The following is a 24,623-nucleotide window of genomic DNA, read 5'->3' as shown; positions in this document are numbered from 1 at the left end:
GTAATTTGTCTGTTTGTATTAATATAAAAATAGATGATTTTATTAGAAGCGCCGTAAACTTCGAAGCTAACCGGTTCTAATCTAATCACGTCGTCACATTGCAGGCTATATATATAAATATATAAAACTAATTAAATCGCTAGTATTAATTAATGCATTTATGATAACCCACTATTTTTATTTTTATTTTTTTTAGGTTACATTATTGGGATTGGAATAGTTCAAAGGAAGTTGGCTTCAAGTCTTCAAAAAGTCCAGTATAGTATAGTATAGTATACAAATATTAATTGAAGTCCTAATTTGTTTACGTGTCAAACAGCTATGGCCGGAGTTGTTGACCTCTTAGATTGTTCTGCAACATTTGGTCCTCCCATCTTTATTACTGCAGGTCCCGAATTGTCTGCTTCTGCTTCAACTTCATTTTTCTTTGTTCGTAAATTAATAATGAAAATAGATTATTGGATTGGGAAAGCATAGGAAAGAATTGTGTGTGTCCATTCAAACATCGAACAATATATGAACATGTTAATCCCACTGGGAAAGGCCAAAAAACTAATGACAAAGTACATCTAATACATGTCTGGGATTCAAACAAAAATTAACCTAGTAACAAAGTACCAATGATGAAGCTGTCGGAAAATTCTTACTCGTCGTATTTACGGTGGGGGTTGTTGTTGATTGTCGTTGGGATTAGAAGATTCGCTGGTGTTGCTCGGCTGAGAGCCGCCGCCGATCATGGAGGAGATTGCGGCGACGAGGACGGCTGTGAAATTAGGGTCTCCGGCGATGGCAGCCGTGGCAGCGCGGAGATTCTCTGCAGACAACGGCGGCACCGTCGCCGGAGGATTTTGAGACGACGACGCGCCATCGTTGCTTTGCTGTGAGAGCTGAAGACCCGAAAACTTGGACTGATTGTACAGTGCCTGGCCGAAAGGGAAGGGAGGAGCTAACTGATTTGGGGGAGAAATTAGGTTTTGAGGCGGGAATTGCAGCGCCGCCGCCGCCGGAAGTGTCGGAAATGGCGATGAATTTGAATTTGAATTTGCATTTTGGACTTTTGTCAAGTCAAGAGTGACGGTGGGGAAAGGAGCAGTAGCTGAGATTGCTGCAATGTTTGGATTAGATAATGGAAGAATGGTTGCCAGGATTTTAGGATCAATCGTCCCGTCGGCGGTCGGCATGGCGCCGGAAAGAACCACGCTGGCGGCGGCGGAAGTGGCCGCCGACATGGATTGGGCGGACCCGGGCAGTACGTGGTTGTGCACTCCTTCGTAAGTTGTGATCAGTACTCCTCGATCTTCAGCACACCTTTGAATCTGCCAGCCATTAATGAATCAAGTTTATCAGTAACATGAAATAAAGCGAACCAGAATCCATTGAAATATAAACTTCTTTACCACATACTTGTTTCCGAACAGGACAGTTCTTCGACATTGTGCAGCGGTAATAAGCTCGTGGGCACGGGTTCCCTTTCGCTATTTTTTGTCCGTACTTTCTCCATTGACACCCGTCTGCGATCTGCACATCGTACAAATATTTCAGCACAAACAAACTGATAAAAAAATTTCGATCAACGACGGCGACACCGGATCGTTAGTTACCGCGGGAGCCTCCGATCGGGCCCGGACGGCGACACGTGTCTTCTTAATCGTTGCCTCGGAGGGCCGGGCCGGGCTCGGGCTCGGGCTCCGTTTGGGAGCCTTGTTGCTTGCAGATTCGGGGCTCTCGTCCCTTACACCTCTCTTCTTCCTCGACATCTCGAAATTGTTGTGAGCTGATTCGGAAACGGTTCTTTCTTCCGACAAGGAATTGGACGGCGCCTGGTTGGTTGCCACGTCGAGGAACCGTCTTGGAAGGATCGGAAATCCCTGGATTATTTCTTGCCTCCGATCATTAGTAGTTATTGCCTTGTATTGATTCTGTAACGCCTCGTAATTGATAGTCGCTTTATGAAGCATTTCTTTTAGCCTCCGATTCTCAAAATTCATTTGCTGTAATTGTAGTTGAAGCTGCGCCAGCTAAGCACCATCACAAAATCGATATATCAAAACGAATCCTCCCAGTCCCAGAAATTCAATTGAAGTAGTCATCAAACGACGACGTTGCATACCTCATTTCTGGCCCTCCGATCTTCCGCATCGGAAGACAGCCCATCGTCCACCGTCGATTGATCACTGCCGGTCGCCAGCTGCAAACCAGTCTACAAATCGAAAACAAGAAATGGTGTCAATAATCAGAAAATTAGATTAATTTAATCTAATTTAATTTCTGGGCTTAATTTACAACTCACGTTTACATCCAAATGTCTGGCCGCAGGGTTCGAGATTTGATTTACATTATTATCCTCCGCAGTATCTCTGGGTATGTTCTTCCCTAAATAGTCCACCAGCTCTTTCAAAACCACCAGCTGTTCATCGGCGGTTTGGTCGTCGTCTTTCCCACTCGAATCCATCGGAAACATAATCAATCCGTTGCTCCGATGATCCAATCTCGGACTGAAATTAAACCCAAAACCTTGTCTATTCCTAAAAAACCCAACCTGATCGGAATTCTCAAGGGTGAGACCACCCCATCCTCTATCCATATATCAAAATCAAGAACACAAACTTCAAAGAGAAGAGATGGAGAGAGAAAATGAAAGAAAAACGAAAGAGGAAAGAAACGTGGAGAATCCAAGAAGGAAGTCTTCCACAGGTGCAAGAGACGAGTGTATATAAAAGGATCGATCGATCGAGGAGTGGGGATGTTGAAAATTTTCAGTTTGGACCAAGAAAAAATTGCCAATGGGATTTCGATGGGTCGTATGTGTGGGCCAATTGAAGAGCGAGAGAGGCCCCCCTCCCCCGTCTCTATGCTGACGTAAGGTGGTGCGTCAGGCCCCCCCTACTGACAGGTGGCATCGGCCCCTCTCATGGACTTTCGTGAGAACTCTGTAGCTTCGTCCAATATTCGTCGTCGACATTTCAGTTTGACTCCTTCGCACCATAATCCACAGCTTTTTTTAAAAAAATTTATTTTAGCTTAATAGAAATAGAAATCCGCCGGCCCGAGCCGTGCGCCGCGTTCCACGTGACGAATAAGAAAAAAAGGGCTCCGAGAACACCCCCGTTGAGAGAGTCAACGTCTTGACTACCTGATCCTACGCCGGTCCGGTGGTTTAAGGTCAGTTTAGATTACCGTAAAAAATAGATAGGTGTCAAAACTACAAGTAATATATATTTAGATACATAAATAATTTTTTAAAAACTATTTACATATAATAAAATTAAAAATATATTTAATTTGTCAAAATTACCGGAAAAAAATATATATATTATTAATGCAAAAATCAATTTTCTATTAATTATATAATTTATCTTTTTAATTATATTTAAAAAAAAAAACTTCAATTATGGAGTATAAAAAAGTCTATTTATTAGATTTTGTAACTTATTTTTTTATTTTAAATTTAGTTATAATATAATAATTAAAAAATTAATTATACTTTATAAATTTAAATTGTATACTATAAATTTTTTTTAAATATTAATATCTCAATTATAATTTTAATATATTATATAACTTAATTATTTATTATTATTAATAAGGAAAATTACTTTTACAATTAAAGTATTTTTTTTATTAGGAGTAACTCCAATATGATTTTAAAAAATATTTTTTTTTATTTTTTTTTTACTTTTAAACAAAAATAAATCTAAATATATATATCAATTTTTTTAAAAAAGTAATAAAAAATTATAAAACAAATCCCCACCGAAATTTTCGTTCCAAAACAACCTCTATTCTTCTATCCCATTGTAAATATTAGTCCTTTTTCTTTTTCTTTTTTTTTTTAAAAAAAAAAAATCAATCGAGGCCGTACTCACCGATCATTTTTACGGTCCCTCTGTTTCAAAGATTTATGTCATTAATTATCCAATCAGATATTACTTTTAAAAAAAATGAAAAAAAAAAAAAAGTTGAATTGAATAGAATTGGTCTAGTTGTAGGTGGGGACACGTAGGGGTAGGGCGTGCGGACAAGGCGGTAATATACGCCCCAGGCGGGATTTGGCTATGGCTATGGCTAAGGCTAAGGCTAAGGCTATCCTATTAGGCTAGGCGAAGGCTAAAATTAGCCACACGGACGGGGTCGGGACCGCGTCGTTTGCTTAGACTTAAAGCGTTGAACTTTTCGGACCATATTTTTATTGATTGTTACATGTAATAAATGAGTTATTAAATGGACAAGTCAGTTATCTAACTCTAGTTATTTTATTTTTTTTAATTATTCTTTTTATAAAAAAATAATTTAATTTATTTGAATATTGTTACTTCAAGTTAACTAATCACCCGCAAGATAATGTAATGTATTGAAATAATGAATGAATGATCTGCTCAACGCATTTTAGAAATTATATATTAAATTATGGTGGAATTTTATGATACATATGTTGCTGACTGATTGGTCAATGCCTTGCGCAGAAGGGCTGTCTGTGGGTATGGGTTTATTTAGACTAACGTGTTTCCTATTTTCTATATATTTTCAATATTCAATTAATAAAAAGTCACATCATTTTCACCATGCCGGCTGCCCAATTTCACATCTTCACTCTTTATTATTATTATCATTATTTATAAATTATTATTTTTCTTTTTTAATATCATTCAAATTTCTTCATTCAAGCACATAAAATTGACCAATGACCAACTTTTAGTCTTACACAAAATCGTATATTGCCTTTTTCTAGCCCCATTTAATAAATGATCCAAAAAAGATTTTTTCTTTTTATTTTTTTGTGTGTATTCAGAGACTTGTCATTTGGTGATTTTCCAATGTGGGTCTATCTTCATAAATAGAAATCCCATGACACCTCACACCTCACACTACCACTTGATAACTATCACACATGCTTCTATCATCCCATACTTAGATTTTCAAACAAAAAATTATTTCCAAATTGTATTTCTATATTTATACTTTTTTTCTCTAAAATTTAAAAGAGTTATAAGAAAGATCAATAAACAATTGATTTACATTTTTTTTTTTTTAATCTCAAAATATTGTAAAATAATAATGTATAGCCAATCTATTACCATCTCCATAATCCCATCAATGGGACCATGAAATCTCGTTATAGGAAAGCGATAAGAACTTTTGTTATTGGGTTTTAATTAATTTATAATTTTGAATAAAAAGAAAATGTACATGTTTAAAAAACGTGGGTCTAATTAGTGTGGGAAACAATAATGGAGGGGCTGCTACAACTTTTTTAATTTATTTCAATATAAAGGATACATGTGTGTGGAAAATAATTCCATTCTAAAGGAAGATGATTTGTTGGATAAGTCATGCATGCATGCACGCACGTAAAGTATCTTGTATTTTTCCACACAAGCCTAACAGTTGGCCACCACGAGCTTTAATTATATATATATTGTTGACACGGACGGATTTAATTATTTATTAATTTATTTAATTTCTGGAAAATCCGGAGGCGATAGAACTACCAATTTTTCAAGATTTTAATTTAATTTTCACCCATATTGCAGATCAATTAGCTATGTATAGGCTTGAAATTTAAATCCCTTTTTTTAAAAAAAAAAAATTGACAAATCTATTGGAGTATATGTTCCTTTTTGACTCACAATTTCTTGAAATTAAAGGGCCATGCACCATCCTTATTTCTTGCCAACTTTTTTTCAACCATTATATTCGATTTATTGATTTCGATATAGACTATACGATGATATTATTCCTCAAATGATCTGATTTGTATTGGAAAAATAATATAATTCGTAAATTCAAGAGATATGAAGATAATACCAAGAAATGAAAATGAATTAAAAAAATTTGTTTGGTTGGCTCGTGCAAGGCATGCACCGCAAATTAAAGGCATATACATGCATGACCAATTTTAAATTAATTTCTCTCTTATATTAAATTAATTTATTTGGTAACTACGTACGTGAGCATGTGTTTATATATATACATATTATTTAATTTAAATTAAAGTAGTGGACAACATATTGTCTGCCCTTGTGGCTTTCAATGGACAAGCTTTTCCTGTCTATGAAACAGCTGGTCACCCCAATTCAACACCACCTTGGCCCCATTTCTAATAATAATAATAATAATAATGATAATGATAATAATAATAATATATCTGTATCTATATATAAAAGTGTGTATGTTATAGTATTTAGATGCACTTAATTAAATCAATCAGACAAAATATTTTTTTCTTCAAGAGTAATTAATTAATACTACAAAAAAATAATATATTTGTAATGGAATTCTGAGTTTACGTAGCTAACGTAATTCCATTTCTAATTTCGTCTCTAATGTTATTAGTAACGGGAAAAATAGATTTAGAGACAAAAAAATTTTGTTATAAAAATAATTTTTTCTTGTAGTGTAATATATATATATATATTTTGTCACCATAGATATTATAGAAATATCTGGTCTTCCATGAAATATGGAACCAACAAAACAAAAAACTTATCAGTAGAAATACGTCGATAATTATCAAAAAAATTATTTTTTAAAATAAAAAATTAAAATAAAATTATGTGAGATTTATGTTTGACTATAGGCAGAAAATGCTGACCAGCTCAAATCCTCCGGAGAACCCGCCTCTCCGAACACCCACCCCATCTTCCCCATTAAAGTATTCGTATGGGATCTCAGGTCCCGGACCTCAACGAAATACAAACATCTGCCGTATTTGCTATACTTGATCACGTAGAAATTGTGGCATGGGATTAGGTAAGATTGTGACTGAGACTTATTCGGACAAAAATTGTAAGATAAAGCCCATAGGTTACAAGAATTGTAAAACTGACCCTTTAGAATTTTGGGGGCAGTATGTAAAAAAAAAAAAAAAAAAAAAAGGTCGAAAAATGGTATTTGAATTTCTGTACTATAAACATTCATTTACATATTTGAGAGAAAGCAATTTCTCAAAATTTCAAAATTAGTCCACTTATTTTGATTAATTAGCCAATGTGGAAAGGGCCCACCAATCGCTCTCAAATTTAATTTCTTGACCACTACTCTCCTATTATCTTAATTATGTCATAATCAGTACGTAATTGCAATTTGACCCCAATAAAAACAACATTATCGAATAAGCTAAATCGGCTGGTAATAGATAATAATTATGCACTCCGACTTTGGAGGGATGTATTTATTTTTAAATTATTTATAAAGATTTAAATAAATTAAATGTATATCTCATTAGTTTGATTCTTTGTCATGCTATATTTTAAAATATTCAATACTTATTTCAATTAAAACAATCAATATCCAAATACAGTGATAAAGTAGACTTTGGTGGTTAATTGAATTAAAGGGTGAATGAATTAATTGCTGAATTAAGGTAAGAAATTTAAAGATTATTATTAAAATCACAAGAGAGCTATGATGTATCCTCGTGCGTGCGTGATCCATGTGACAAACACTCCCAACTCATTGACTTCAACTTAATAATAAAAATTGAAAAAATAACTTTATATATATATATATATTACAAAAAACCAGCTGGTACCCAAAAAAATAAATTAATTAAATTAAATTTTTTAGCTAAATTAGGTTCTTGTGAGAACACACCAAAACCTAGTTAGTTGCTAGTACATACTTGAATATTTATTTAAATTGAATCAAAACTACTACATAAAACTAATAAAGCATAGTTGTAATACCATTCAACCAATTCTGCAATACAAACCATTTTTCAAAAAGTGTTGAAAGAAGAATAAAAGAAGACAAAAGATGCTAAATAGTTAAAAGTATATTTTTATTATAAAAATATTGTCCAAGAAATCCATAAATTAAGTGAATATAGCTCATTATTCAAAGGTTCATAAAACGAAAAGGACAGAAAAATAACTTTGCTCATTCAAACAATTTTTAATATATAATATATATTTTATTTTTTATAATAAATAAATATTTAACTCAATATATATATCAAATTTTATATTACTGATGTAAATTTTCATATCTCTCGTATACATAAAAAAAAAAAAAAAAAAAAACCCCAAACTAAAATATTAAATGAACACACTTCTTACATCATATTCATAAATGGATGTTTGAGAAAATTCTTCATGGAAATTAATGACAAGATGACTATGTGTTGTCGCGATGACCAACACAAGAAAATTATTTTTAAAATGAGACGGTAAAGTTGAAATTTTATTGAGTGTGTTTCGATTTTTTTATATATATTTTATTAATTGAAATTTATATTTTTTATAAATTTTACTTTTTTTTTTTTTTTCATCTCAATTCAAAATATTTTTTTATTATTTCCGTCTCTCGCATTTGAAAGTATTACGTTCTTATTTTCTTACACTCAAAATCCCAAAAGTATACTTTATCTTTTTACAAACTATCATATAAAATAAATCAATTCCATACCCAATAGAACCACACATGCACCCATAGTATTCCTTTTATACTTGGTTTTGCATTTAAAAATTTTATTTTATCTATACAAAATATATTTTTAATTATTTATTAATTATATTTCTTTTACTGTATCAAGAAGAATTCGAATACGATATACCAATTGGACGAAAAGAGTATAAGTAATATATGTATATATATATAATATTTGTCTGATGAAAAAAGTCTGAAAGACACCGAAAACAATAGAAATAAAAATGTTGAAAGAATGAGGACACACTCTTTGTCCAAATCAAGTCAGGAAAAAGCAAAAAAGAAAAAAGAAAAATAAAGCGTGTACGTACGGCTGGCGGAGTTGTACTCTTCTAGAAGTGAAGAAATGCATCCTGACGATTTCCCGCAAGTTGTGGTAGTCAACTTGGTGAGAGTCATCTTTTTACAACTCATCTTAATTCATTCATTTCTAATTAATTCCAATATATATCCACAAAAATTGCACTATAATAGAAAAAGATCATATATAAAATTTTGAAGTGATAGGCAACAAAACAAATGTTAACTATAACGTTTTTCTTTTGGAAAATAAAAACAAAAGAGTAAGAAGTATACAAAGAATAGAAAATTTATCTAAAGATGTAAAAAGTCTATCTATCTGGGAATGGGATAGACAGAAATTGGGCTTTTGGATGGCCTGTCTGATTCGGCCACTTAGAAAACAAAAAGTTTGGATCCTTATGCCTGATTTTAGACTTCAAAATCAACAAACCTGTGCTGAGCTGACTAAAATCTAAGAAGAGCACACTGGAGGAATTGTAATAAATAAAATTGTGTTTATCTTCTCATGTATTGGGTTAAGGTTACAGAGTGTGGCAGAAAAATGGTGGATTTGTAGATTGAGAGAGGGTACTTTGCATTGCATTGTGTTGTCTGTTTGTCCGAATTATCTTTGAGGCAGCAAGCAATGTGTAATAGAAACAGCCAACACAGTTGCAGTTGCAGAGACTCAAATGTATGTATGTATGTGTGTGTCTGGAAATGGACAAGGCGATCCATTGATCGATTGGTTTATTATGGTCCCTGACACAACCAACAATCTCATCACATCGCAATCCCCGCCATTGATACACCCAAAATTCTTCTGAAATCCGTATTGGGAGGGAGACAGCCCAAGAACACAACTCTGCCAGAATTTTAAAAAAGCCACACTCTCTGTGGCAGAGAGAGAGAGAGAGAGAGCAGCATCCAGCAACGAGGATTTTGTGTGTTCGATTATGACAGCCGATGCCTTACTAGCAGTATATAATTATAATTATAATTATGTGTACGTAATGTAAGGAAGGAAGGAAGGAAGGAAAAGAAGCTGCTTGCTTCCCTCCTCCGCAAATGGCGTGATGTCTTCACATGGCTCTGTGCTGTGCTCTGCTGTTCTCTGCATATTTTTAAACAACAAAAACAAGACACGCCCAGAAACTAAAAAGATTCGGTTGGCGCAAACCTCGAAGAAGGCGCACTGTACATATACATATATACACATATACGATTCTCGGATAATATCTCCAGGATTCGGTGGGTGGGTGGGTTAGGGTGACTGCAAAATAGTACAGCTTTTATTACACCACTCCCTGCCACGTACACTCACACTCTGTCCTTCTTCGAAACCCCCACACGCACACACACAAAGATGCACATTTTCTTTCTTTAATCTTTATTTTTTATGTCTCTCAGGACGTCAGAAAATGGTGTCAATATACTAGTCCGAATTAAGAATCAATCTCCCCAAAGATATGGGAGAGATATCATCCAATGAAATGCCCAAGAAAAGAGCCGTTGACTTGTACTAGTCTTGTCCCCAAACAACAACCATTACTCACCATTAATTATCTCTCTCTCTCTCTCTCCATATACATATATATATATATATATACACGATAAAGTGCAGGAGGGCAATGCCGACTCCATGAAAATGATTTTCATAATGTCTGCTGCTCAACTCCATCTCTCCACTGTCGTCCCCTTCATCATCTACACTTACCTCTGCGTCCCATTCCTCCGACTGCTCTCCGCCATTGGCAGGATCCTCGCATTCCTACTGAACCCCCACGATAGCGGCGGCGGCGGAGGAGACCCGGCTCCGGTGGAGCTGGATCTTCTGGTGTCGACTTTCCAGGACCTGGAGTTGGAACTGGTCTCAGAGTTGAGAGAAGACGACGACAACGGCGATAACGACGAGGAGCAAATTTGCTCGATTTGTTTGGCGGAGTTCGAGAGGGCTGATATGGTGAGCAAACTCCCCAGATGTGGGCATGTATTCCACACCGAATGTATCGAAAAATGGCTCGACAGATGCCACTTCACCTGCCCCCTTTGCAGGTCTCTTCTCCTGCACCATGTCGACCCTGCACCCTCCAAAACATGGTGCAACCACCACCATGGCTAGCCTAGGCTCTGCTTGTTGTTCTTGAAATCAGTATCTGTACATATCAATTACTTACTATATGATCCTTAAATCAGCTTTGGTCGAATTGTATCCTCTATTTCTTAAGGTTCATTTTTGACTCCTAATCTGAAACATTACACAATTTCCCCCTCACTGCACAAGGAAGAATCCAACATAGCTTCCCCCATGGAAACACATCTACAAAAGATTTTATATCTTAAAGAAAGTGAATGCATCAGACTGTGTCCGGTGAAGACAGCATCATTGTCTGGACCTGGTCTGGTCTGGTCCGTTCATTCACTAACAGCAAAAGAAGAATTTGAAAGATTTTTCGAGCACTCTTAACGCCATTATGCTGGGAGGAAGAGGTTCTATTTAGACAACTCTGATTTTTTTTTCTGCTGTGTATTTGGAGCTCACTACAAAAATATAATAACCATCCAGTACGGACCAACATGAGCATCTAATCTCAGGTGACAGCCACGACCAAATCAGGCAAACAATTTATTCTTCTTTAGAAACACCAAGTTCCATGTGCCTTCGGATCTATTTTTATGCAGACAGTGATCCTGATTTATCTCGTGAGCTACAGTGTAACAACACCTTTGTTTATAGATGCTGTTTCAATTTCTGAAGAACCATCAAATAGATTTCAATAACATAAAATGAAGAACAAATCGCTGCTCGGGAATGCAAGGCCTTCTAATGAAGAAACAAAAACATAAATAATATTCATAAGTCACATTTTCGCCCAAATGCAGTTTCTAAACTAAACAGCAGAAAAGATTAATCGACTAAATTACAAACCTCATCGCAATCCAAATATCTCCTCCGGAGGATCATAAACACGTTGTTCAGGGAAAATTTCTTCAAAATCTTGTTTAACCTTATTCCTCAACAAGGGGTGTGGCAAAAGTCCTTTTAACAATATTCTAAACGGCAGTTGCTCCGGGAGATCTGGAGACTTCTTCATGTCCTCATAAATGTTCATGGCATCAGCAGGAGAACCCGCCTGTAAGAAGCCTCGAATAACTTCTGTGTACGTCTGAGAATCAGGGTATAAATCTTCCTTCCTCATATCCTCCCACAATTTCATCACTTCATCCATCTTCTTGCGCTTTGCCAACGCAACAATTAAATCCTTGTATAGGTAGACATCAGGTTTGTACCAATCTTGTTTCTGAATCACTTTAAACATCTGAAAACATCGACCAACAGAACTATTATGATGGTTTACATTGTTTTCTAAATAAGATTGAAGATATATCTAGCAAGAAGAAGCAATCTATATTTCATTAAACAGAAAATGTCGAGATTTGGAAGAATGTAAGAAGATAACTTTGAACCAAACAATCCTGAGAACCCCAAATTAGAATGTGAAATTCAAAATGATAAAAGAAAACAAGAAGCACCACAAACAGCTTACAAGGAAAAGCTAAATTAGAAACAAACCATGGACAGCAGGAGGAGAAAATCACTAAAATGAAGGACAAATTACAGAAGGGGATCACTGCTCTCACTCTCTTCGTTTCTTTCAAACTTTAGAATGTCAAATTTACAAAACTCAATAACTCATTCTTACAGTACAATGTGTATGATTACACAAAAAACAATATAGCCCCAACTCTCAACGTAATCTCAATTCGCTGGAGTTCGGAGATGGATAAAATGGATATGAATTGGTTCTCATCAATCAGACTAAAGGCAGAATGTTCACATACTACTTCATAACATGAGCCAGCCTGAAATGGGAAGCCGAATTCGCCTTAATGGAGTTTAATAGCTACTTCTGGCGAATTGACTGTCTACCATCAACAACTTTGAAGGTTTTCAAGAACTCAATGATAATCCAATTTTCAGTTAATTTGTTTCACAATACACATTCTCAAAAACAATGACATTATGGGGCCAATATGAACTCGCGCAAAAATGATTTCTTCAAACATTCAATCTTTACACAGAATTCATCATTACATTCACTGCCTAAAATACAACAACTTTGAACTTTCTGCACAATTTTTATTTCAAACAGCATGCCAGGATAGACAGAACCATGGAATCGAGCTATCAAGAAATTTCCAGCAAAGCCCGGAAGCAAAATCACTTCAGAAAGAGACACGCAACAAGCAATCGAATGCATCTTTGTCTATAGAACGCAACACAACGAAAGGGTAAAAAGAAAGAAAATTTAGGGTACAACCAGAAAAGCACGCTGTACAACCAGATCAACCCACCTTAACAGCGAGAGAAACCTCCTCTTGGCGCTCGAGTTCAGTCAGAACGGCGACCATATCCATCTTGAGAAGTCTGAGGACGTGAGTTTTGATGAATTTCTGAAGCTTCTCGTCATCGTCTTTGAATCGTTTGAGCCCTAGGATGACAAAGAGCGCCTCTTTTCCAATGAGTTTCTTTCCCCTCCACAAAGGCCCTCTAGGTCTACCGTCGTGGTAGGCCCGATCAAAGCCCAATGCCCGCGGAAACACACAGTTTCCGGAAGGTGGTGATGGTGATGGAGATGGAGAAACTAGAACAGGGCCGTTACTGCTGCGAAGGGATTGCAAAGAAAATACAAGCTTGGCTAAAAGGGATGTCGACGCGGGAGTCGGAATCTTTGATCTTGAGACTACGGCTGCAAATTGCATATTGTGGGGGAATCTCCGATCTGTCTGCAGAAGGGCTTTAGGAGACGAGACGAGAAGAGACGACGGGGTTTAAGCCAAGAACGAGATATGAGAAGAGAAACAGGGGTTTTGAGTTTTGACATTAATTGATTAGAGCCAAAAATTATTTCAATATTTTCTTTAAAGTTATTTTATATTTAAATTTAATATGGCCTATTCAACATAGATTCTTGCATTCCAATATCCCAACCATTCGACGAAGACAAAATAAAATGAAAAAGAAAATATTACATCTATCCCATCTATGGGTTGCCCGTTAGATGAAGGGAAATCTACACCACCATTTGAGACAAAAACAAAGAAAAAAAAAAAGGTAGTGTGAAGAAGTCAAGCTCAAGTCAAGTGCAGGGTTTATAAGGAGTGCAGGTTAAAGGGCCAGCATCAGAGGTGAGAAGAGGCACCATGGATCCATCAGCGACCTTAAACGACTGCGTTTTAGAGTAGCCTGGAGATATGCTGCCATATCCTGACTGCACAAAATACGCCCCGTTTACAAACTTGTCCCTCGATGATCTCCATTTCCAGCTCTCCCACCCATTCCTGTTAGGCTCCCTCTTTGTAACCTGCGCAGATATATACATAAATTCAATATCTATCTATCTATCTATCTATATATATATATTGAATGCTGCATTAATTAATTAATTACTTGTTTGAGGTCATGATTGTTTGGTGCTGCGAAATAGTTGCCTTCACTGAAGATGGTTGGATTAGCACTCCCGCCAATGGCGTACATCATCCACTGCTCGTATCTGTTGTTAGCTACATGAGCATACCCTAGCCTCAGCCTGCACCACCCACAATTCTAATTACTTCAATATATAAATATATATAAATTGAATATATTGAAGAATCTTGAATGTCCATACCTAGGCATTCTCTGAACCAAACCAGGCCCGAAATGGTTGAACGCCACTGTGACTTTGATGTTCTTGTCCTCCATATTCTTGTCATCGTGTCCGAACAACATAACCTGAAGAAACAGCCAAAAATCAATCAAATTCAGCTCATCGATGTAATTAATTCATGAACGTAGGATAATTTAATTGATTAATTAATGAATTACTTTATCGTGATAAGAGAAGAAGCTATTCGAAATTGTGATGCCAGTAGAGCCATGAATGACATCGATTAGCCCGTCCGAAGCACGCGACAACGAGCAATGATCTATCCACACATCGGAAGAATCGAAAACAACGATAGCATCTCCGTCGGATCCTTTCCGATGTCCGACGTGGACGAGGCTATCCCGTACGAGCCCAGACTTTCCAGGCTTACAGTCATGAATGCTGATCCCGTGTACGATGATATGGCTCACGTGCTGTATTGTGATGCAGGGACCATAACCAATCTCCACTTTGGCTCCCCGTCCATCAATCGTCTTGTAGCTATTGATCATCAGCTCGTTCTTCAATTTTATTACCATACTTCTTGCGAACACAATCCACAATGGCTTCCCCTGGATCACGCCATGTCTGAGCGTTCCGGGCTTAGGGTTTGCTGGATCATCCGACGGGTCAGTGACGACGTAAGTTGCTCCGAACTTCCCTCCGACGGCGTTTCTTCCGAACCCGACGGCGCAATCGGCCAATGCGCGGCGGTTAGTGGCCCAGTTGGATTTTGACCTCCAGCAGGCGTCGATTGGGTTCATGACCTTCTGGTAGTAACAGTGGCCACATGATGTGGAAAGACTGAATACCAGGCCGATTAAAATTAGAGTTTGAGAGGGAAAGCATGGAGACGCCATGGATGGATTAATGGTGAAGCTTGAGGGAACATATTGAAGTTAATATATAGATATATATATATATGTCACCGATTCACGTCTGTGGGAGAGTGAAGACGGTTTCTCAGCTAGCTAGGGTTTTTTCTCTGAGAATCTTTTTGGGGAATACAGACGTGATTGCACGAAATTAGGGTTCTTGACTTCCCTTAAAATTTCATTAATTATTTCGCCTTCAATTAGCCTTGTCACAAATTGGAGGATTGACAAATTAAAGTACCATTCACTTATTTGACCTGCATTTTTTTTTTTTATGTATTTAATTAGTGATGAATTCAATGAACACATGTCTTGCCATGGATCGATACAATCAAACCTAAAGTCACAACAATAAATAATTGACAAACATTTCATAAACAAGAAATAACAATACATAAGGAATCAAGAACTGACTAAGAACCATAATATATATATCTATATATATATCAGGACAAGTTTATGCATAGCTGCACATTCCGAACACACATCGTCGACTCCCATGGCTGCACACGTTACTACAACCTCCGCAGTGCTTCTTGTTCGTTGAGAGGTTCACGCATTTGCCTCCACAGCAAGTCTCCGAGTATCTGCACTTGTTCCCACATTTACCACAATTCAGTCTATCTCTAGAGACATCGACATATCTTCTCCTGCAGCAATCCGACCCCGGACTACCCTTGGCAAGGCAAATCCTTGGGTATTTATTGCACATTGTTGTCATAGGTCGTCTTGTCTGTTGAAGGAAATGACTCCCACCACCTTGAAGTGATGGAAGGGCATTAGAAGGATGATCGGCTGAAAGAGATAAGGCTAAAGCCATTGACATTGCTACAAGGAGGATAAACTTGATTGCAAGATCTCTCATTGTCCACTCTTCTTTATTGGCAATATCGATTGCTATTTAGAGGGATAAGAAATACTTGTAAGAATGAGTTGATTAATGCATGCATGGATTAGGGAATGTGTGTGCGTATATATTTGTGAGGTAGTGGATTGGTCTTAATACAACAGCCTAGGTTCGAATACAAGGTTAAGAATTTACTATCCAAAGTTAGGCATTGAATTGTTGTATGAGTGCAATTATGTTATTCATGTTCGTGTTTGAAAATGACAATAATAATAATCTTATTATGAAGTGAAATAATCATTTGCTTGACATATTACCAATTTTATGATAATTATACATAGTGCTAACGAATTAAATTGATCCGAATTTTCATATTTGAAACCCGGACTCAACTTTTGTTTAACAATTGTATTTAATTTAGCTTAACTAACTGTTAAGAGATTTTATTTAATTTATTTGACTATCTAAACAAAGGCAGATAGGAATGCACTCTTGCTAGTCTGGTCGACCCTCTCTTTTATTCATATTTTTCAAAATAATTAAAACTAGTGTAATTTTATTTTATTTTATTTTATAACTATTGTAGTAAGTATTAAATCAAATATATCACACATTCCAAAATCTAACCAAACATATCTTATTCAAAAACCTAACAACCCTCAAATAACTTTAATAGTAAATTCTTGAATTAAACGGCTAGTGATGACAAGGACCAGGAAGGCAAATTCAAACCAGTCAGGCTAACTTCGGCACATTTGAATTGGGTAATGAAAGAAATATGGTTATGTCCAAATTGAAATGAAATAAAATCATTCTTATAAAACCAAAATCTACACACTATCATTTCAATCATGTAAAAAGAAATTACAGAATTGGTGACATCCACAACCAGAATTAAATTTTGAGTTGAACTTGGATATAATTGCAAACAAAAGCTTGTTAAGATATGACTCCCAACACAATCACCAAACGTCAAGTATTCTTGACGTGTTTCTTCTTACCTCCATTTTTATTCATAAAGGTTTCTAAAATTCTTCAACAGCTCCGGGATATCATAGCCAAGCATGTCGTCAACAGCCTGAATCAATTTCGGCTTCAACTTCTCAAAATCGTCGATGTTGTAACGAACCAAGACCTCCTTGAATTGCTCCACACTCGGAAAGTCTCCAGCCGGTAGATGAAATTCTCTTTGAACCTGTATATCGAATTCCAATCACAACCATTCGAGCATAAGTATGCATATTGGTCATCAGTTATTTTACCTTTTGGAATACATCTTCGAGATTATCTATAAGCCGTTTCTGAGCTTTGGCTTTCCCCACCAAAGCCGGCATCTCCTTTTTGAGTTGGCTGATTATGTAGGCGTGGATCTTGGCAGCTCTAGCTCGTTTCACAAATTCGTTGATCTGCGCCATATGTTTCAGGTTAATGTTTTAAACATCACATACATTTAACTACGTGGTAATTGTGCATACCCTTCTGTCACAAGCCTTCTTTGGTATGTCGATCAAGTCTAGGAGGAGGTCATCTTGTTCTTTCTCAAAGAGTTCTTTTCCAATAGGACCCGCGCTATCTTCATTCACAGGCTTGTCATTGAATGATCTAGAACGAGCATGAAAAGAAAAAACCACGAAGCTCAAAATTTGATAAGGCATTCTACTTGTAATAAAGCAAACTAGTAATTAGGACTGAAAAACATAATGCAAGATTTGCCGAAAGGATATACGATAATGGAAGATAAATTTTGTAAAATAGCACATCAAATAATGCAAGATAATTGCAATGAGTTGTGCCAGCATTGCTCATGTTGCACAGTAATAATACAAAGTAATCAGGTCCTAAAGATCAATAATAAAAATGAATCTTTTTTTTTTTTATCGGAAATAATAAAAATGAATCTTTTAGTATGACAGGACAGGGCTTACCCAATATAGACTCGAGAAACCTCCGGAGTGTTAAGAACTTTTCCAAGCGACCACATTAGAGCACCATAAACTCGCATCAACTGAAGCGAAACAGAGAAAATATGAGATGAAGGAGCTGCTTCAGGGAAACTACAAGAGAAAATATACATGATCTAACGCAACAAGAAACATTTAATAGAGCTACACTTCCAAGGATCGTACCTGTTGGGTATCAACTTGATCAGCTTTATTCAACACTACTCGTATCTTGTCATCATGACCACGAAGTGATGAAATGACCCGCTTGAACTCATCACTGATGTCAAGTTTATGAGGATCAAATAGTAGGAGTATTAAATCACATTTTGCTGCAAACCATGATATTACTCCTGTGAAATCATAGCTTCTCTGTGTTCGTTGCTTTTCTCCAGATAGAACGCCGGGAGTGTCAACAAATGTTATATGTTCGAGCAACTGAGTAGAAATAAAGTTTCATCAGCTGAAAGTTCAGTTTTACAGAGGAAGAAGCCCTGAAGTCGAAAAATTACTACTCACTGGATGTGGCATCTGAGAACACTCAAACTTTGACAGAAATGATCCACCAAAGGTAGTCAAGCCAGTAAAAGGCATATCAGCATGGACGGCAATAGTATTTCCAGGAATGCTTCTTTCATCAGCCCCAGACTAAAGACAATACCAAAACAGTCACCCAAAAGTAAATGAAATAATACATCACAAGTCCTTAATAATTGAGTATACACTATCTACTATTATCAGATCAAGAGAAAATGACATGAATACACAGACAGGTCAACCATGTGTAATGTTTTACCATGACAACAATAAATCGGTCAGTCGTGGGCTCAGGACCAATATGAGCACCTAAAGTGAAAAATAAAGTACAAGAGTATAAGTAGTTAATAGAACACAAGAGTAGCCACTGGTAATAATTACATATTCTGGTTAAGAACAAAAGAATTAAGAAAATAACCTGGATAGCTGCACTTGAGTAAGTGTTTGATAAATGTTGTCTTTCCAGTGGAATACTGTCCCAAAAGCATAACCATAGGTTTGGCATCAAAATCACTACAAGTCTGGGGAAACAAGATACAAAAATGTCAATAACATGTATCTATTAACCTCCAAAAATAATCCCATAAACCCCAAAGAAGATACCAGAATTAGTTTCTGAAACTTTTACGAATATGCATCATATACCAAAAAAGGAGACACGAAATCATTGAAAAGGTAGGTAGATTCCAGGGGCTTTAGCTTCTCGTTGTACAATATCTTCAAACCATCAATCACTGAAGTCACAGCAGGGAGAGGATTGTGGCTCTGTAGAAATTGGAAAGATACGTCAACCAACTGCTACGAGAAACGTAGCAAAATGTGCACAAGCATAAAGAGTAATTATCACCATCTAAATTCTTCTCAGAAAAGGTTCGACAAGTGCAAACAACAATAACTCTTCTCAGAAACATAATTTAATTCATTCTTTGTTTAAGAGTGCAGTGGCACCTGAGATCCTCAACAACTTTTTACTATTGTTCAGACACACACCACAATGCAAGAATGCCAGAATAAGTTGGCACAACAAATTAGACAACCAAAATATAGTACCTTCTTTTTGGACTTAGTGCTGAAAAAACCCTTTCGTGGAGTTGGGGGTAGCTGTATGTTTCCTGTTTCAAAGATTTGCCTTCAATACCATTTGAAAGGAAAAGGCGAAGTAGAAATGTACTAAAAGATAATCTTTTTCTCTTTCTTACCATTTGTTTCAGAATCATCATTTGACCCATGACTTCTATTGTTCTGTGGCCAAATGCAAATATGAATTGTCAATGGAGCATAATTTTATCATATTATAAAAATAAAACAAACAAACAAACAGGAAGGCACTCGAGGCTGCAAAATACTTACTTCGAGTAGAGCATTCTCCAAACCTTCCATACAAGGTGGATCAAGCTTATCCAAATTGGCTGCAGCAACAAAAGAGAAGCCTTGTATTGATATAATAGGAATGTTGTAGCTTGGAAATGAGTCTTAGGTACTATCGTTTAGCACATAACTCGTATTAAGATATGAAATTTCAACAATTAGTTGCTAAAATGTTAGCATAAAGCTTTGAGAAAGCCTAGCGTATGTATGAAATGGGGACGTGTTAGATATTTCTACAATTACCTGTGCTCTTTAGAAGATCTGATGTCAGCGTGTTCCCTTCTTGGGCCAAAGATATGAGCTGGAAAGATAATTGAAAGCTTGGTTATTGGCAAACATATAAGCATATGAAGTGTTATTCGATTAAAATTTTCTCAATGTAAGGCAACCTGCATTGCAGTAACAAACTCCTTCAAATCTAAAAATCCCTGTCGCTTGGAATCAGCAATTGCCCAAACCTTAGATGATATGACATAAGAGAAAGACTGTAAGTGACATCTCGAAATCCACTGTTGTGCCCAAAAAACAAAAAAGTCACCAAAGAAATGGAAAATTAAATCTAAGATAATCTTCTTCATGTTGATTGTAAAACCCTACAGGTAAGCTAAATTCATTTCAACTACACATTTTCTATATATTACTCATGCAATCAAGAAGAAGAATAAGAACAATAGAAAGATTCAGAGCAATCTGAAAAGTATTTTTATGCAACCCTAAAAATTGAATTACCAGTAAACAGTAGTAAACTCAAATCGGTCCCATCTAAGTTTGAACGAATAATATCCATCCAAGATATACAATAATCGAAGTGACAAAGAAGTCAGTAAGTTATTTAACCTGCTTGAGTTCCGGCTTGGTTAAACCGGACATGGCAAAGAAACTAATGGCGTCCTTTCCAGTCAACCTACCATCTCGATCTGCAAAATCAACTCAATCAGCATACGAGATAAACAAAGGCAATATACCTTGGACCTATGATAGAAAGTAAGCATTTGATAAAAACAGAACATAGAAATGGCGAAGAAAATACCTGAATCAGCGTAGTTGAACCAAGTTTGGTAAAGTTTGAGTTGCTCTTTAGAAACCAGACCTGAAGCGATTGCCATACCTGGGGAGTCAATCGAATCGGCAGAGCGTCTACAGGTGAAAAATGATTGAGGGGAGAGAGGCGATGGTATAATTTAAATTTGAAATTGAAGGGGGAATGTAATTATGCGACCCAGTCCCATACCAATTTTATAACCTCCTCTCAAGTACTATTGCTCCAATGCTATACAGTTTCTACTAGAGTCGCGTTTTCAGTTATAGTGCGTTTTTTGAAACTATGAACAGATAGATATAATTGAACTTTCAAGAAAGCGAACTTCAAGGTTTAGAATTTGTTATCTATACATACCTACAATATTGGACCAACTTTTTTTTTTAATTCACATTTATATATAATTTTTTTATATTAAATTTTAAACTATCTATTTTATTTTTTTAAGAATAATTTAAAATATCAAAATATAATTATACATTTTATTCGCACTAATCTCTAAATAATTTTTTATATATTGTGTAGTCCGTTACGTTATGTTATGTGTAAATTTTTATTAAAAAAATAAAAAAAATAAAAGGCTAATCCAATTGGCTAATTTGACCAATTTTGGTTCAGTTTGACAAACAATTTCGAAAATAACTTCACCGATTACAAATTGTGACATGTCTTGGTGATAATCAAATTCAGAAACCCTAAATTGAAATGTTGTGATATAAGTATAATATGTGTGGGTTTGGGTGCGGGTGTGGGTGTGGTTCTTCAGAAGAAACAGCCGCAGCATCTCTGCAACAACAATGGAGATTGAGCTAGATCATCAACGTCAATCACTTTCGGACACAAGAACCAACCCAAAGAGTGAAATCATGGTTACCAATCAAAAAAATCACATTTCGATCCTTACCCGTGATCTACTTTTGTTGTTCTGATCATCGTAGCCGCCGTTCGTCTTCAACGGCGGCGGCACTGCGGGGAGCTTAGCCGAGGCTGTGTGCTTCTCCTCCTTCACTTTATTGAAAATGACAGTAAATCCTTCTGCAGATCTTGGATCGTTCTCATCCCATGCTCCGAATTTCGGCACCGACACGGATCGTCCGGACTGCACAATTACAGACATCAGGTTTTTGTATTTGAAACAAACTTAGGAATTAATTAATGATTTCTCAGCTTACGTAATCATCAGGCGACGGCGGGACGTGGCCGTCGTTTGTGAATTTACTCCGGCGGGACTTTTTCCGATTGTGGCCGGGGTTGACGGCCGAGGCGACGTCGGACGCCGCGGCGGCGCTGTGGGTGCGCTGATCGGAGCTGAGAAGATTGGCGGCGTTGAAGGCGTCGGGGTTCTGCTCGGGATCGTTAGGGTTTATTCTGACGCCGGCGCCGGATTTTTCCTTGCGGGCGTTCTCGAAGAAGGCTGTGTAGGGAACATTGTCGGCGTCCCAATTGCCGAATTTGGGAACGTGCGGCGATCGCTGCTGCAGAATTAATTAATTAACATGTGATGAATTGTAATAATGAATTAATTGCAATAGGTTGACGATGAAGGAATTCAGAGACTCACAGCCATCGATCGGCCGGTTGATGAATTAATTCTCCGGCGCCGGCGGTTGTTTCTTGAGATTTTCCGGTGGCGTCAGTTCAAATAAATGAGTAAGAGTTTCCGCGTGGATCCATCCACTTGTGAATGGAGCCGGCCGGAGATTCCAATGTGTTTAGGATTCAGACAATTGGTTCGATGGAATCAAGATTTTCTTTTATTAGAGAATATACTTCAAATTGGTGGGATTTTTCTTCCTTTTTTGTTTTTTTTATAACTTTTTGATTTGTCGGAAATATTATTTTTTATATTATCAATATAATTTTTTATATAAAAATATAAAAAATAAACAAATCCAAAGAGTGCCAACTAATTATTATTTAAATATAATATTCTTTAAAAAGTTTATTAAAAAATAATAATAATAGATGTAAATTATTTTTCAAATACTTAAAAAAAAAAATTACACTATTCTTTGACAATAATTTTCTTAAAAAATATTATGTAAAATATATTTTTACTTCATAAATATATATATTTTTTTTTATTACTTTTTAAATTTTTCAAAACTTGTAAAACTTTTGTATAGAAGGAGCCTTAATCTATGCTTAGAATTTCGTTCAATTTTTAGAAGTCAATCAAAGGCCATTAATCCAATATCATTAAATCACTCAATAATACTAAACATATACATAATTAATTTACCCAAACTCGATATCAATATAATACTTCCTCCGTCTCAAATACCATGTCCACATTGCCGTGTCTGTCCGTCTCACATATTATGTCACTTTCCTTTTTTGAAAAATAATTACACACTTTAATTTCATTTTAAATTTTTTAATTTTAATTAAACTAATTAGTTATTTTAATCTTAATTTATAATTATTTATATTATAAAATAATTATTTTCACTAATACATTCTTAATTATCTACTAATTACATCTCTTACCGTGTCTACAGTGTAGCAGACACGGTATTTGGGACGGGAGTAACACCCAATCAATCACCAAAATAAACCAACACAAACTTCAATCATATCCCCAATATTACAATCAAATCAACATATCAAAATCATAGGAAAATTGATTGTCATTGATTCCAAGAATTAATTAATTTTCTCTCCAAATTGCTCCCCACCCCCAAAACACAATCTATAAAAACAGCCCAATTCAATTAACAAAATATCACTCAATCAAAAAATCATCACTTCAATCATCCACACACACAAAAAAAGTTAAAATAAAATAAAAAAGAAGAAAATATCCTCATTTGATCATTAGTTGGTTTATTACAAAATATTGGAGATGAAGATGAACACAATTTGGATTATGGGTTTGGTGGTGTTGGGCATGGCAACAAATTTGCATCAAGCCATGGGTACAATTAGTTGCTCGGACGCGTTGCCGAGGTTGTTACCGTGCCTCGGATTCTTGATTGGCACTAGTAATGAAGTCAATGTACCATGTTGTCAAGGGGCGGCTTCGCTGAACCAAATTGCCAGAGGGAGCCGGGAGGACTTGAGAGAATTGTGCACGTGCTTAAAAAATGCGGCTCTGTCGTTTAGTGTCAATGTCGAAAGGGCCAAACAACTTCCACAATTATGCAACATTCAAGTTATTGTGCCTATCGATCCTAACATCAACTGTGACATGTATGTTGAAAAAATTTCGATCTTTTCGTATCCCATTTGAATTTTTTATTTTTTTGGATTTGATTTATACTTTGTTGTGATTTATTGTGTTTCCTTAATGGCATGATTTTGTGTTGTTTTTCTTGCAGCCTTTGATGAAGATTGATGGATGGAGAGGAGAGGAGAGGACACGACATTGGGGCAGAAATAAATAGAAAATTTTTGGTTTTTGAATTGAGTTTTTAGTGAGATATGTAGAGATTGTGAGAATTGAAGATTGTCCCTTGCAATAATATTTGTTCTAGTTTCTACTAGTTTTAATCTATTTATATTACTTTTTATTTATTGTTATTGGCTTGAATGCAGAATTTTAATTTAAAAACTAATCTATGACACGTGACATTTTAATAATAAAAATTTTGAATTTGAATAGTTGAATGATGTGAT

At 36.0% G+C, this 24,623-nt stretch overlaps 7 protein-coding genes across 10 annotated transcripts; 1 reads left to right on the top strand and 6 right to left on the bottom strand.

The window, feature by feature from the left end:
- Nucleotides 1-476: 476 nt before the first annotated feature.
- Nucleotides 477-2,760, bottom strand: LOC127247787 (WRKY transcription factor 6-like). 2 transcript variants are annotated; one of them, XM_051269806.1, is made up of 5 exons: nt 2,291-2,760; nt 2,111-2,200; nt 1,602-2,009; nt 1,405-1,518; nt 477-1,316 (listed from the first exon to the last, which is right to left on the bottom strand). In XM_051269806.1, the coding sequence occupies exons 1-5, from the start codon at nt 2,582-2,584 to the stop codon at nt 657-659; spliced, it is 1,566 nt and encodes a 521-aa protein (XP_051125763.1). In that variant the 5' UTR covers nt 2,585-2,760; the 3' UTR covers nt 477-656. The 2 variants fall into 2 exon arrangements, with proteins under 2 accessions (XP_051125763.1, XP_051125762.1); XM_051269805.1 differs by having other exon boundaries at nt 1,602-2,018; nt 2,291-2,757.
- A 7,318-nt stretch (nt 2,761-10,078) lies between these two features.
- On the top strand, nt 10,079-11,440 carry LOC127248145 (RING-H2 finger protein ATL18-like). Its single transcript, XM_051270363.1, has one exon. The coding sequence runs from the start codon at nt 10,352-10,354 to the stop codon at nt 10,829-10,831; it is 480 nt and encodes a 159-aa protein (XP_051126320.1). The 5' UTR covers nt 10,079-10,351; the 3' UTR covers nt 10,832-11,440.
- Nucleotides 11,441-11,515: 75 nt separating this feature from the next.
- LOC127248144 (protein THYLAKOID ASSEMBLY 8-like, chloroplastic) lies at nt 11,516-13,596 on the bottom strand. The gene is made up of 2 exons (XM_051270361.1): nt 13,066-13,596; nt 11,516-12,029 (listed from the first exon to the last, which is right to left on the bottom strand). Exons 1-2 carry the CDS (start codon nt 13,471-13,473, stop codon nt 11,640-11,642), a joined length of 798 nt encoding a protein of 265 aa, XP_051126318.1. The 5' UTR covers nt 13,474-13,596; the 3' UTR covers nt 11,516-11,639.
- A 19-nt stretch (nt 13,597-13,615) lies between these two features.
- Nucleotides 13,616-15,266, bottom strand: LOC127248143 (putative pectate lyase 2). Its single transcript, XM_051270360.1, has 4 exons — nt 14,579-15,266; nt 14,382-14,485; nt 14,162-14,300; nt 13,616-14,075 (listed from the first exon to the last, which is right to left on the bottom strand). The coding sequence occupies exons 1-4, from the start codon at nt 15,257-15,259 to the stop codon at nt 13,851-13,853; spliced, it is 1,149 nt and encodes a 382-aa protein (XP_051126317.1). The 5' UTR covers nt 15,260-15,266; the 3' UTR covers nt 13,616-13,850.
- A 465-nt stretch (nt 15,267-15,731) lies between these two features.
- On the bottom strand, nt 15,732-16,160 carry LOC127248026 (stigma-specific STIG1-like protein 1). Its single transcript, XM_051270158.1, has one exon. The coding sequence runs from the start codon at nt 16,137-16,139 to the stop codon at nt 15,732-15,734; it is 408 nt and encodes a 135-aa protein (XP_051126115.1). The 5' UTR covers nt 16,140-16,160.
- Nucleotides 16,161-16,914: 754 nt separating this feature from the next.
- Nucleotides 16,915-21,496, bottom strand: LOC127247079 (EH domain-containing protein 1-like). 2 transcript variants are annotated; one of them, XM_051268784.1, is made up of 17 exons: nt 21,198-21,496; nt 20,997-21,074; nt 20,804-20,883; nt 20,356-20,424; nt 20,210-20,267; nt 19,949-20,007; nt 19,798-19,840; nt 19,649-19,710; nt 19,244-19,363; nt 19,017-19,119; nt 18,858-18,907; nt 18,581-18,709; nt 18,248-18,499; nt 18,047-18,126; nt 17,597-17,723; nt 17,384-17,527; nt 16,915-17,316 (listed from the first exon to the last, which is right to left on the bottom strand). In XM_051268784.1, the coding sequence occupies exons 2-17, from the start codon at nt 21,070-21,072 to the stop codon at nt 17,131-17,133; spliced, it is 1,638 nt and encodes a 545-aa protein (XP_051124741.1). In that variant the 5' UTR covers nt 21,073-21,074; nt 21,198-21,496; the 3' UTR covers nt 16,915-17,130. The 2 variants fall into 2 exon arrangements, with proteins under 2 accessions (XP_051124741.1, XP_051124740.1); XM_051268783.1 differs by lacking the exon at nt 21,198-21,496 and having other exon boundaries at nt 20,997-21,183.
- Nucleotides 21,497-21,570: 74 nt separating this feature from the next.
- LOC127247080 (RPM1-interacting protein 4-like) lies at nt 21,571-22,696 on the bottom strand. 2 transcript variants are annotated; one of them, XM_051268785.1, is made up of 4 exons: nt 22,567-22,696; nt 22,178-22,480; nt 21,910-22,104; nt 21,571-21,791 (listed from the first exon to the last, which is right to left on the bottom strand). In XM_051268785.1, the coding sequence occupies exons 1-4, from the start codon at nt 22,570-22,572 to the stop codon at nt 21,768-21,770; spliced, it is 528 nt and encodes a 175-aa protein (XP_051124742.1). In that variant the 5' UTR covers nt 22,573-22,696; the 3' UTR covers nt 21,571-21,767. The 2 variants fall into 2 exon arrangements, with proteins under 2 accessions (XP_051124742.1, XP_051124743.1); XM_051268786.1 differs by having other exon boundaries at nt 22,178-22,477; nt 22,567-22,670.
- Nucleotides 22,697-24,623: the final 1,927 nt, after the last annotated feature.

The sequence above is a fragment of the Andrographis paniculata genome, unplaced genomic scaffold (genome assembly GCF_009805555.1).
Source record: "Andrographis paniculata isolate CXL003 unplaced genomic scaffold, ASM980555v1 Contig32END, whole genome shotgun sequence".
Taxonomy (NCBI): Eukaryota; Viridiplantae; Streptophyta; class Magnoliopsida; order Lamiales; family Acanthaceae; genus Andrographis; species Andrographis paniculata.
This window is presented reverse-complemented; position numbering and strand designations above follow the sequence as displayed.

Excerpts from the sequence above, each read along its gene's own strand:
- LOC127247787 (XM_051269805.1), bottom strand. The coding sequence starts at position 2,584 with ATGGATAGAGGATGGGGTGGTCTCACCCTTGAGAATTCCGATCAGGTT. Across the intron at positions 1,519-1,601 it reads CCCGATCGGAGGCTCCCGCG|ATCGCAGACGGGTGTCAATG; the intron begins GTAACTAACGAT and ends TACGATGTGCAG. Across the intron at positions 1,317-1,404 it reads ACTGTCCTGTTCGGAAACAA|ATTCAAAGGTGTGCTGAAGA; the intron begins GTATGTGGTAAA and ends AATGGCTGGCAG.
- LOC127247079 (XM_051268784.1), bottom strand. The coding sequence starts at position 21,072 with ATGGCAATCGCTTCAGGTCTGGTTTCTAAAGAGCAACTCAAACTTTAC. Across the intron at positions 18,710-18,857 it reads ACCGATTTATTGTTGTCATG|TCTGGGGCTGATGAAAGAAG; the intron begins GTAAAACATTAC and ends TATTGTCTTTAG. Across the intron at positions 17,724-18,046 it reads GTTTCTCGAGTCTATATTGG|ATCATTCAATGACAAGCCTG; the intron begins GTAAGCCCTGTC and ends TGCTCGTTCTAG.
- LOC127248145 (XM_051270363.1), top strand. The coding sequence starts at position 10,352 with ATGAAAATGATTTTCATAATGTCTGCTGCTCAACTCCATCTCTCCACT.
- LOC127247080 (XM_051268785.1), bottom strand. Across the intron at positions 22,105-22,177 it reads CGCCGTCGCCTGATGATTAC|TCCGGACGATCCGTGTCGGT; the intron begins GTAAGCTGAGAA and ends GTAATTGTGCAG. Across the intron at positions 21,792-21,909 it reads ACAACAAAAGTAGATCACGG|AGATGCTGCGGCTGTTTCTT; the intron begins GTAAGGATCGAA and ends TTGTTGTTGCAG.
- LOC127248026 (XM_051270158.1), bottom strand. The coding sequence starts at position 16,139 with ATGAGAGATCTTGCAATCAAGTTTATCCTCCTTGTAGCAATGTCAATG.
- LOC127248144 (XM_051270361.1), bottom strand. The coding sequence starts at position 13,473 with ATGCAATTTGCAGCCGTAGTCTCAAGATCAAAGATTCCGACTCCCGCG. Across the intron at positions 12,030-13,065 it reads AGGTTTCTCTCGCTGTTAAG|ATGTTTAAAGTGATTCAGAA; the intron begins GTGGGTTGATCT and ends CGATGTTTTCAG.
- LOC127248143 (XM_051270360.1), bottom strand. The coding sequence starts at position 15,259 with ATGGCGTCTCCATGCTTTCCCTCTCAAACTCTAATTTTAATCGGCCTG. Across the intron at positions 14,486-14,578 it reads TCTTCTCTTATCACGATAAA|GTTATGTTGTTCGGACACGA; the intron begins GTAATTCATTAA and ends CTGTTTCTTCAG. Across the intron at positions 14,076-14,161 it reads ACAATCATGACCTCAAACAA|GTTACAAAGAGGGAGCCTAA; the intron begins GTAATTAATTAA and ends ATATCTGCGCAG.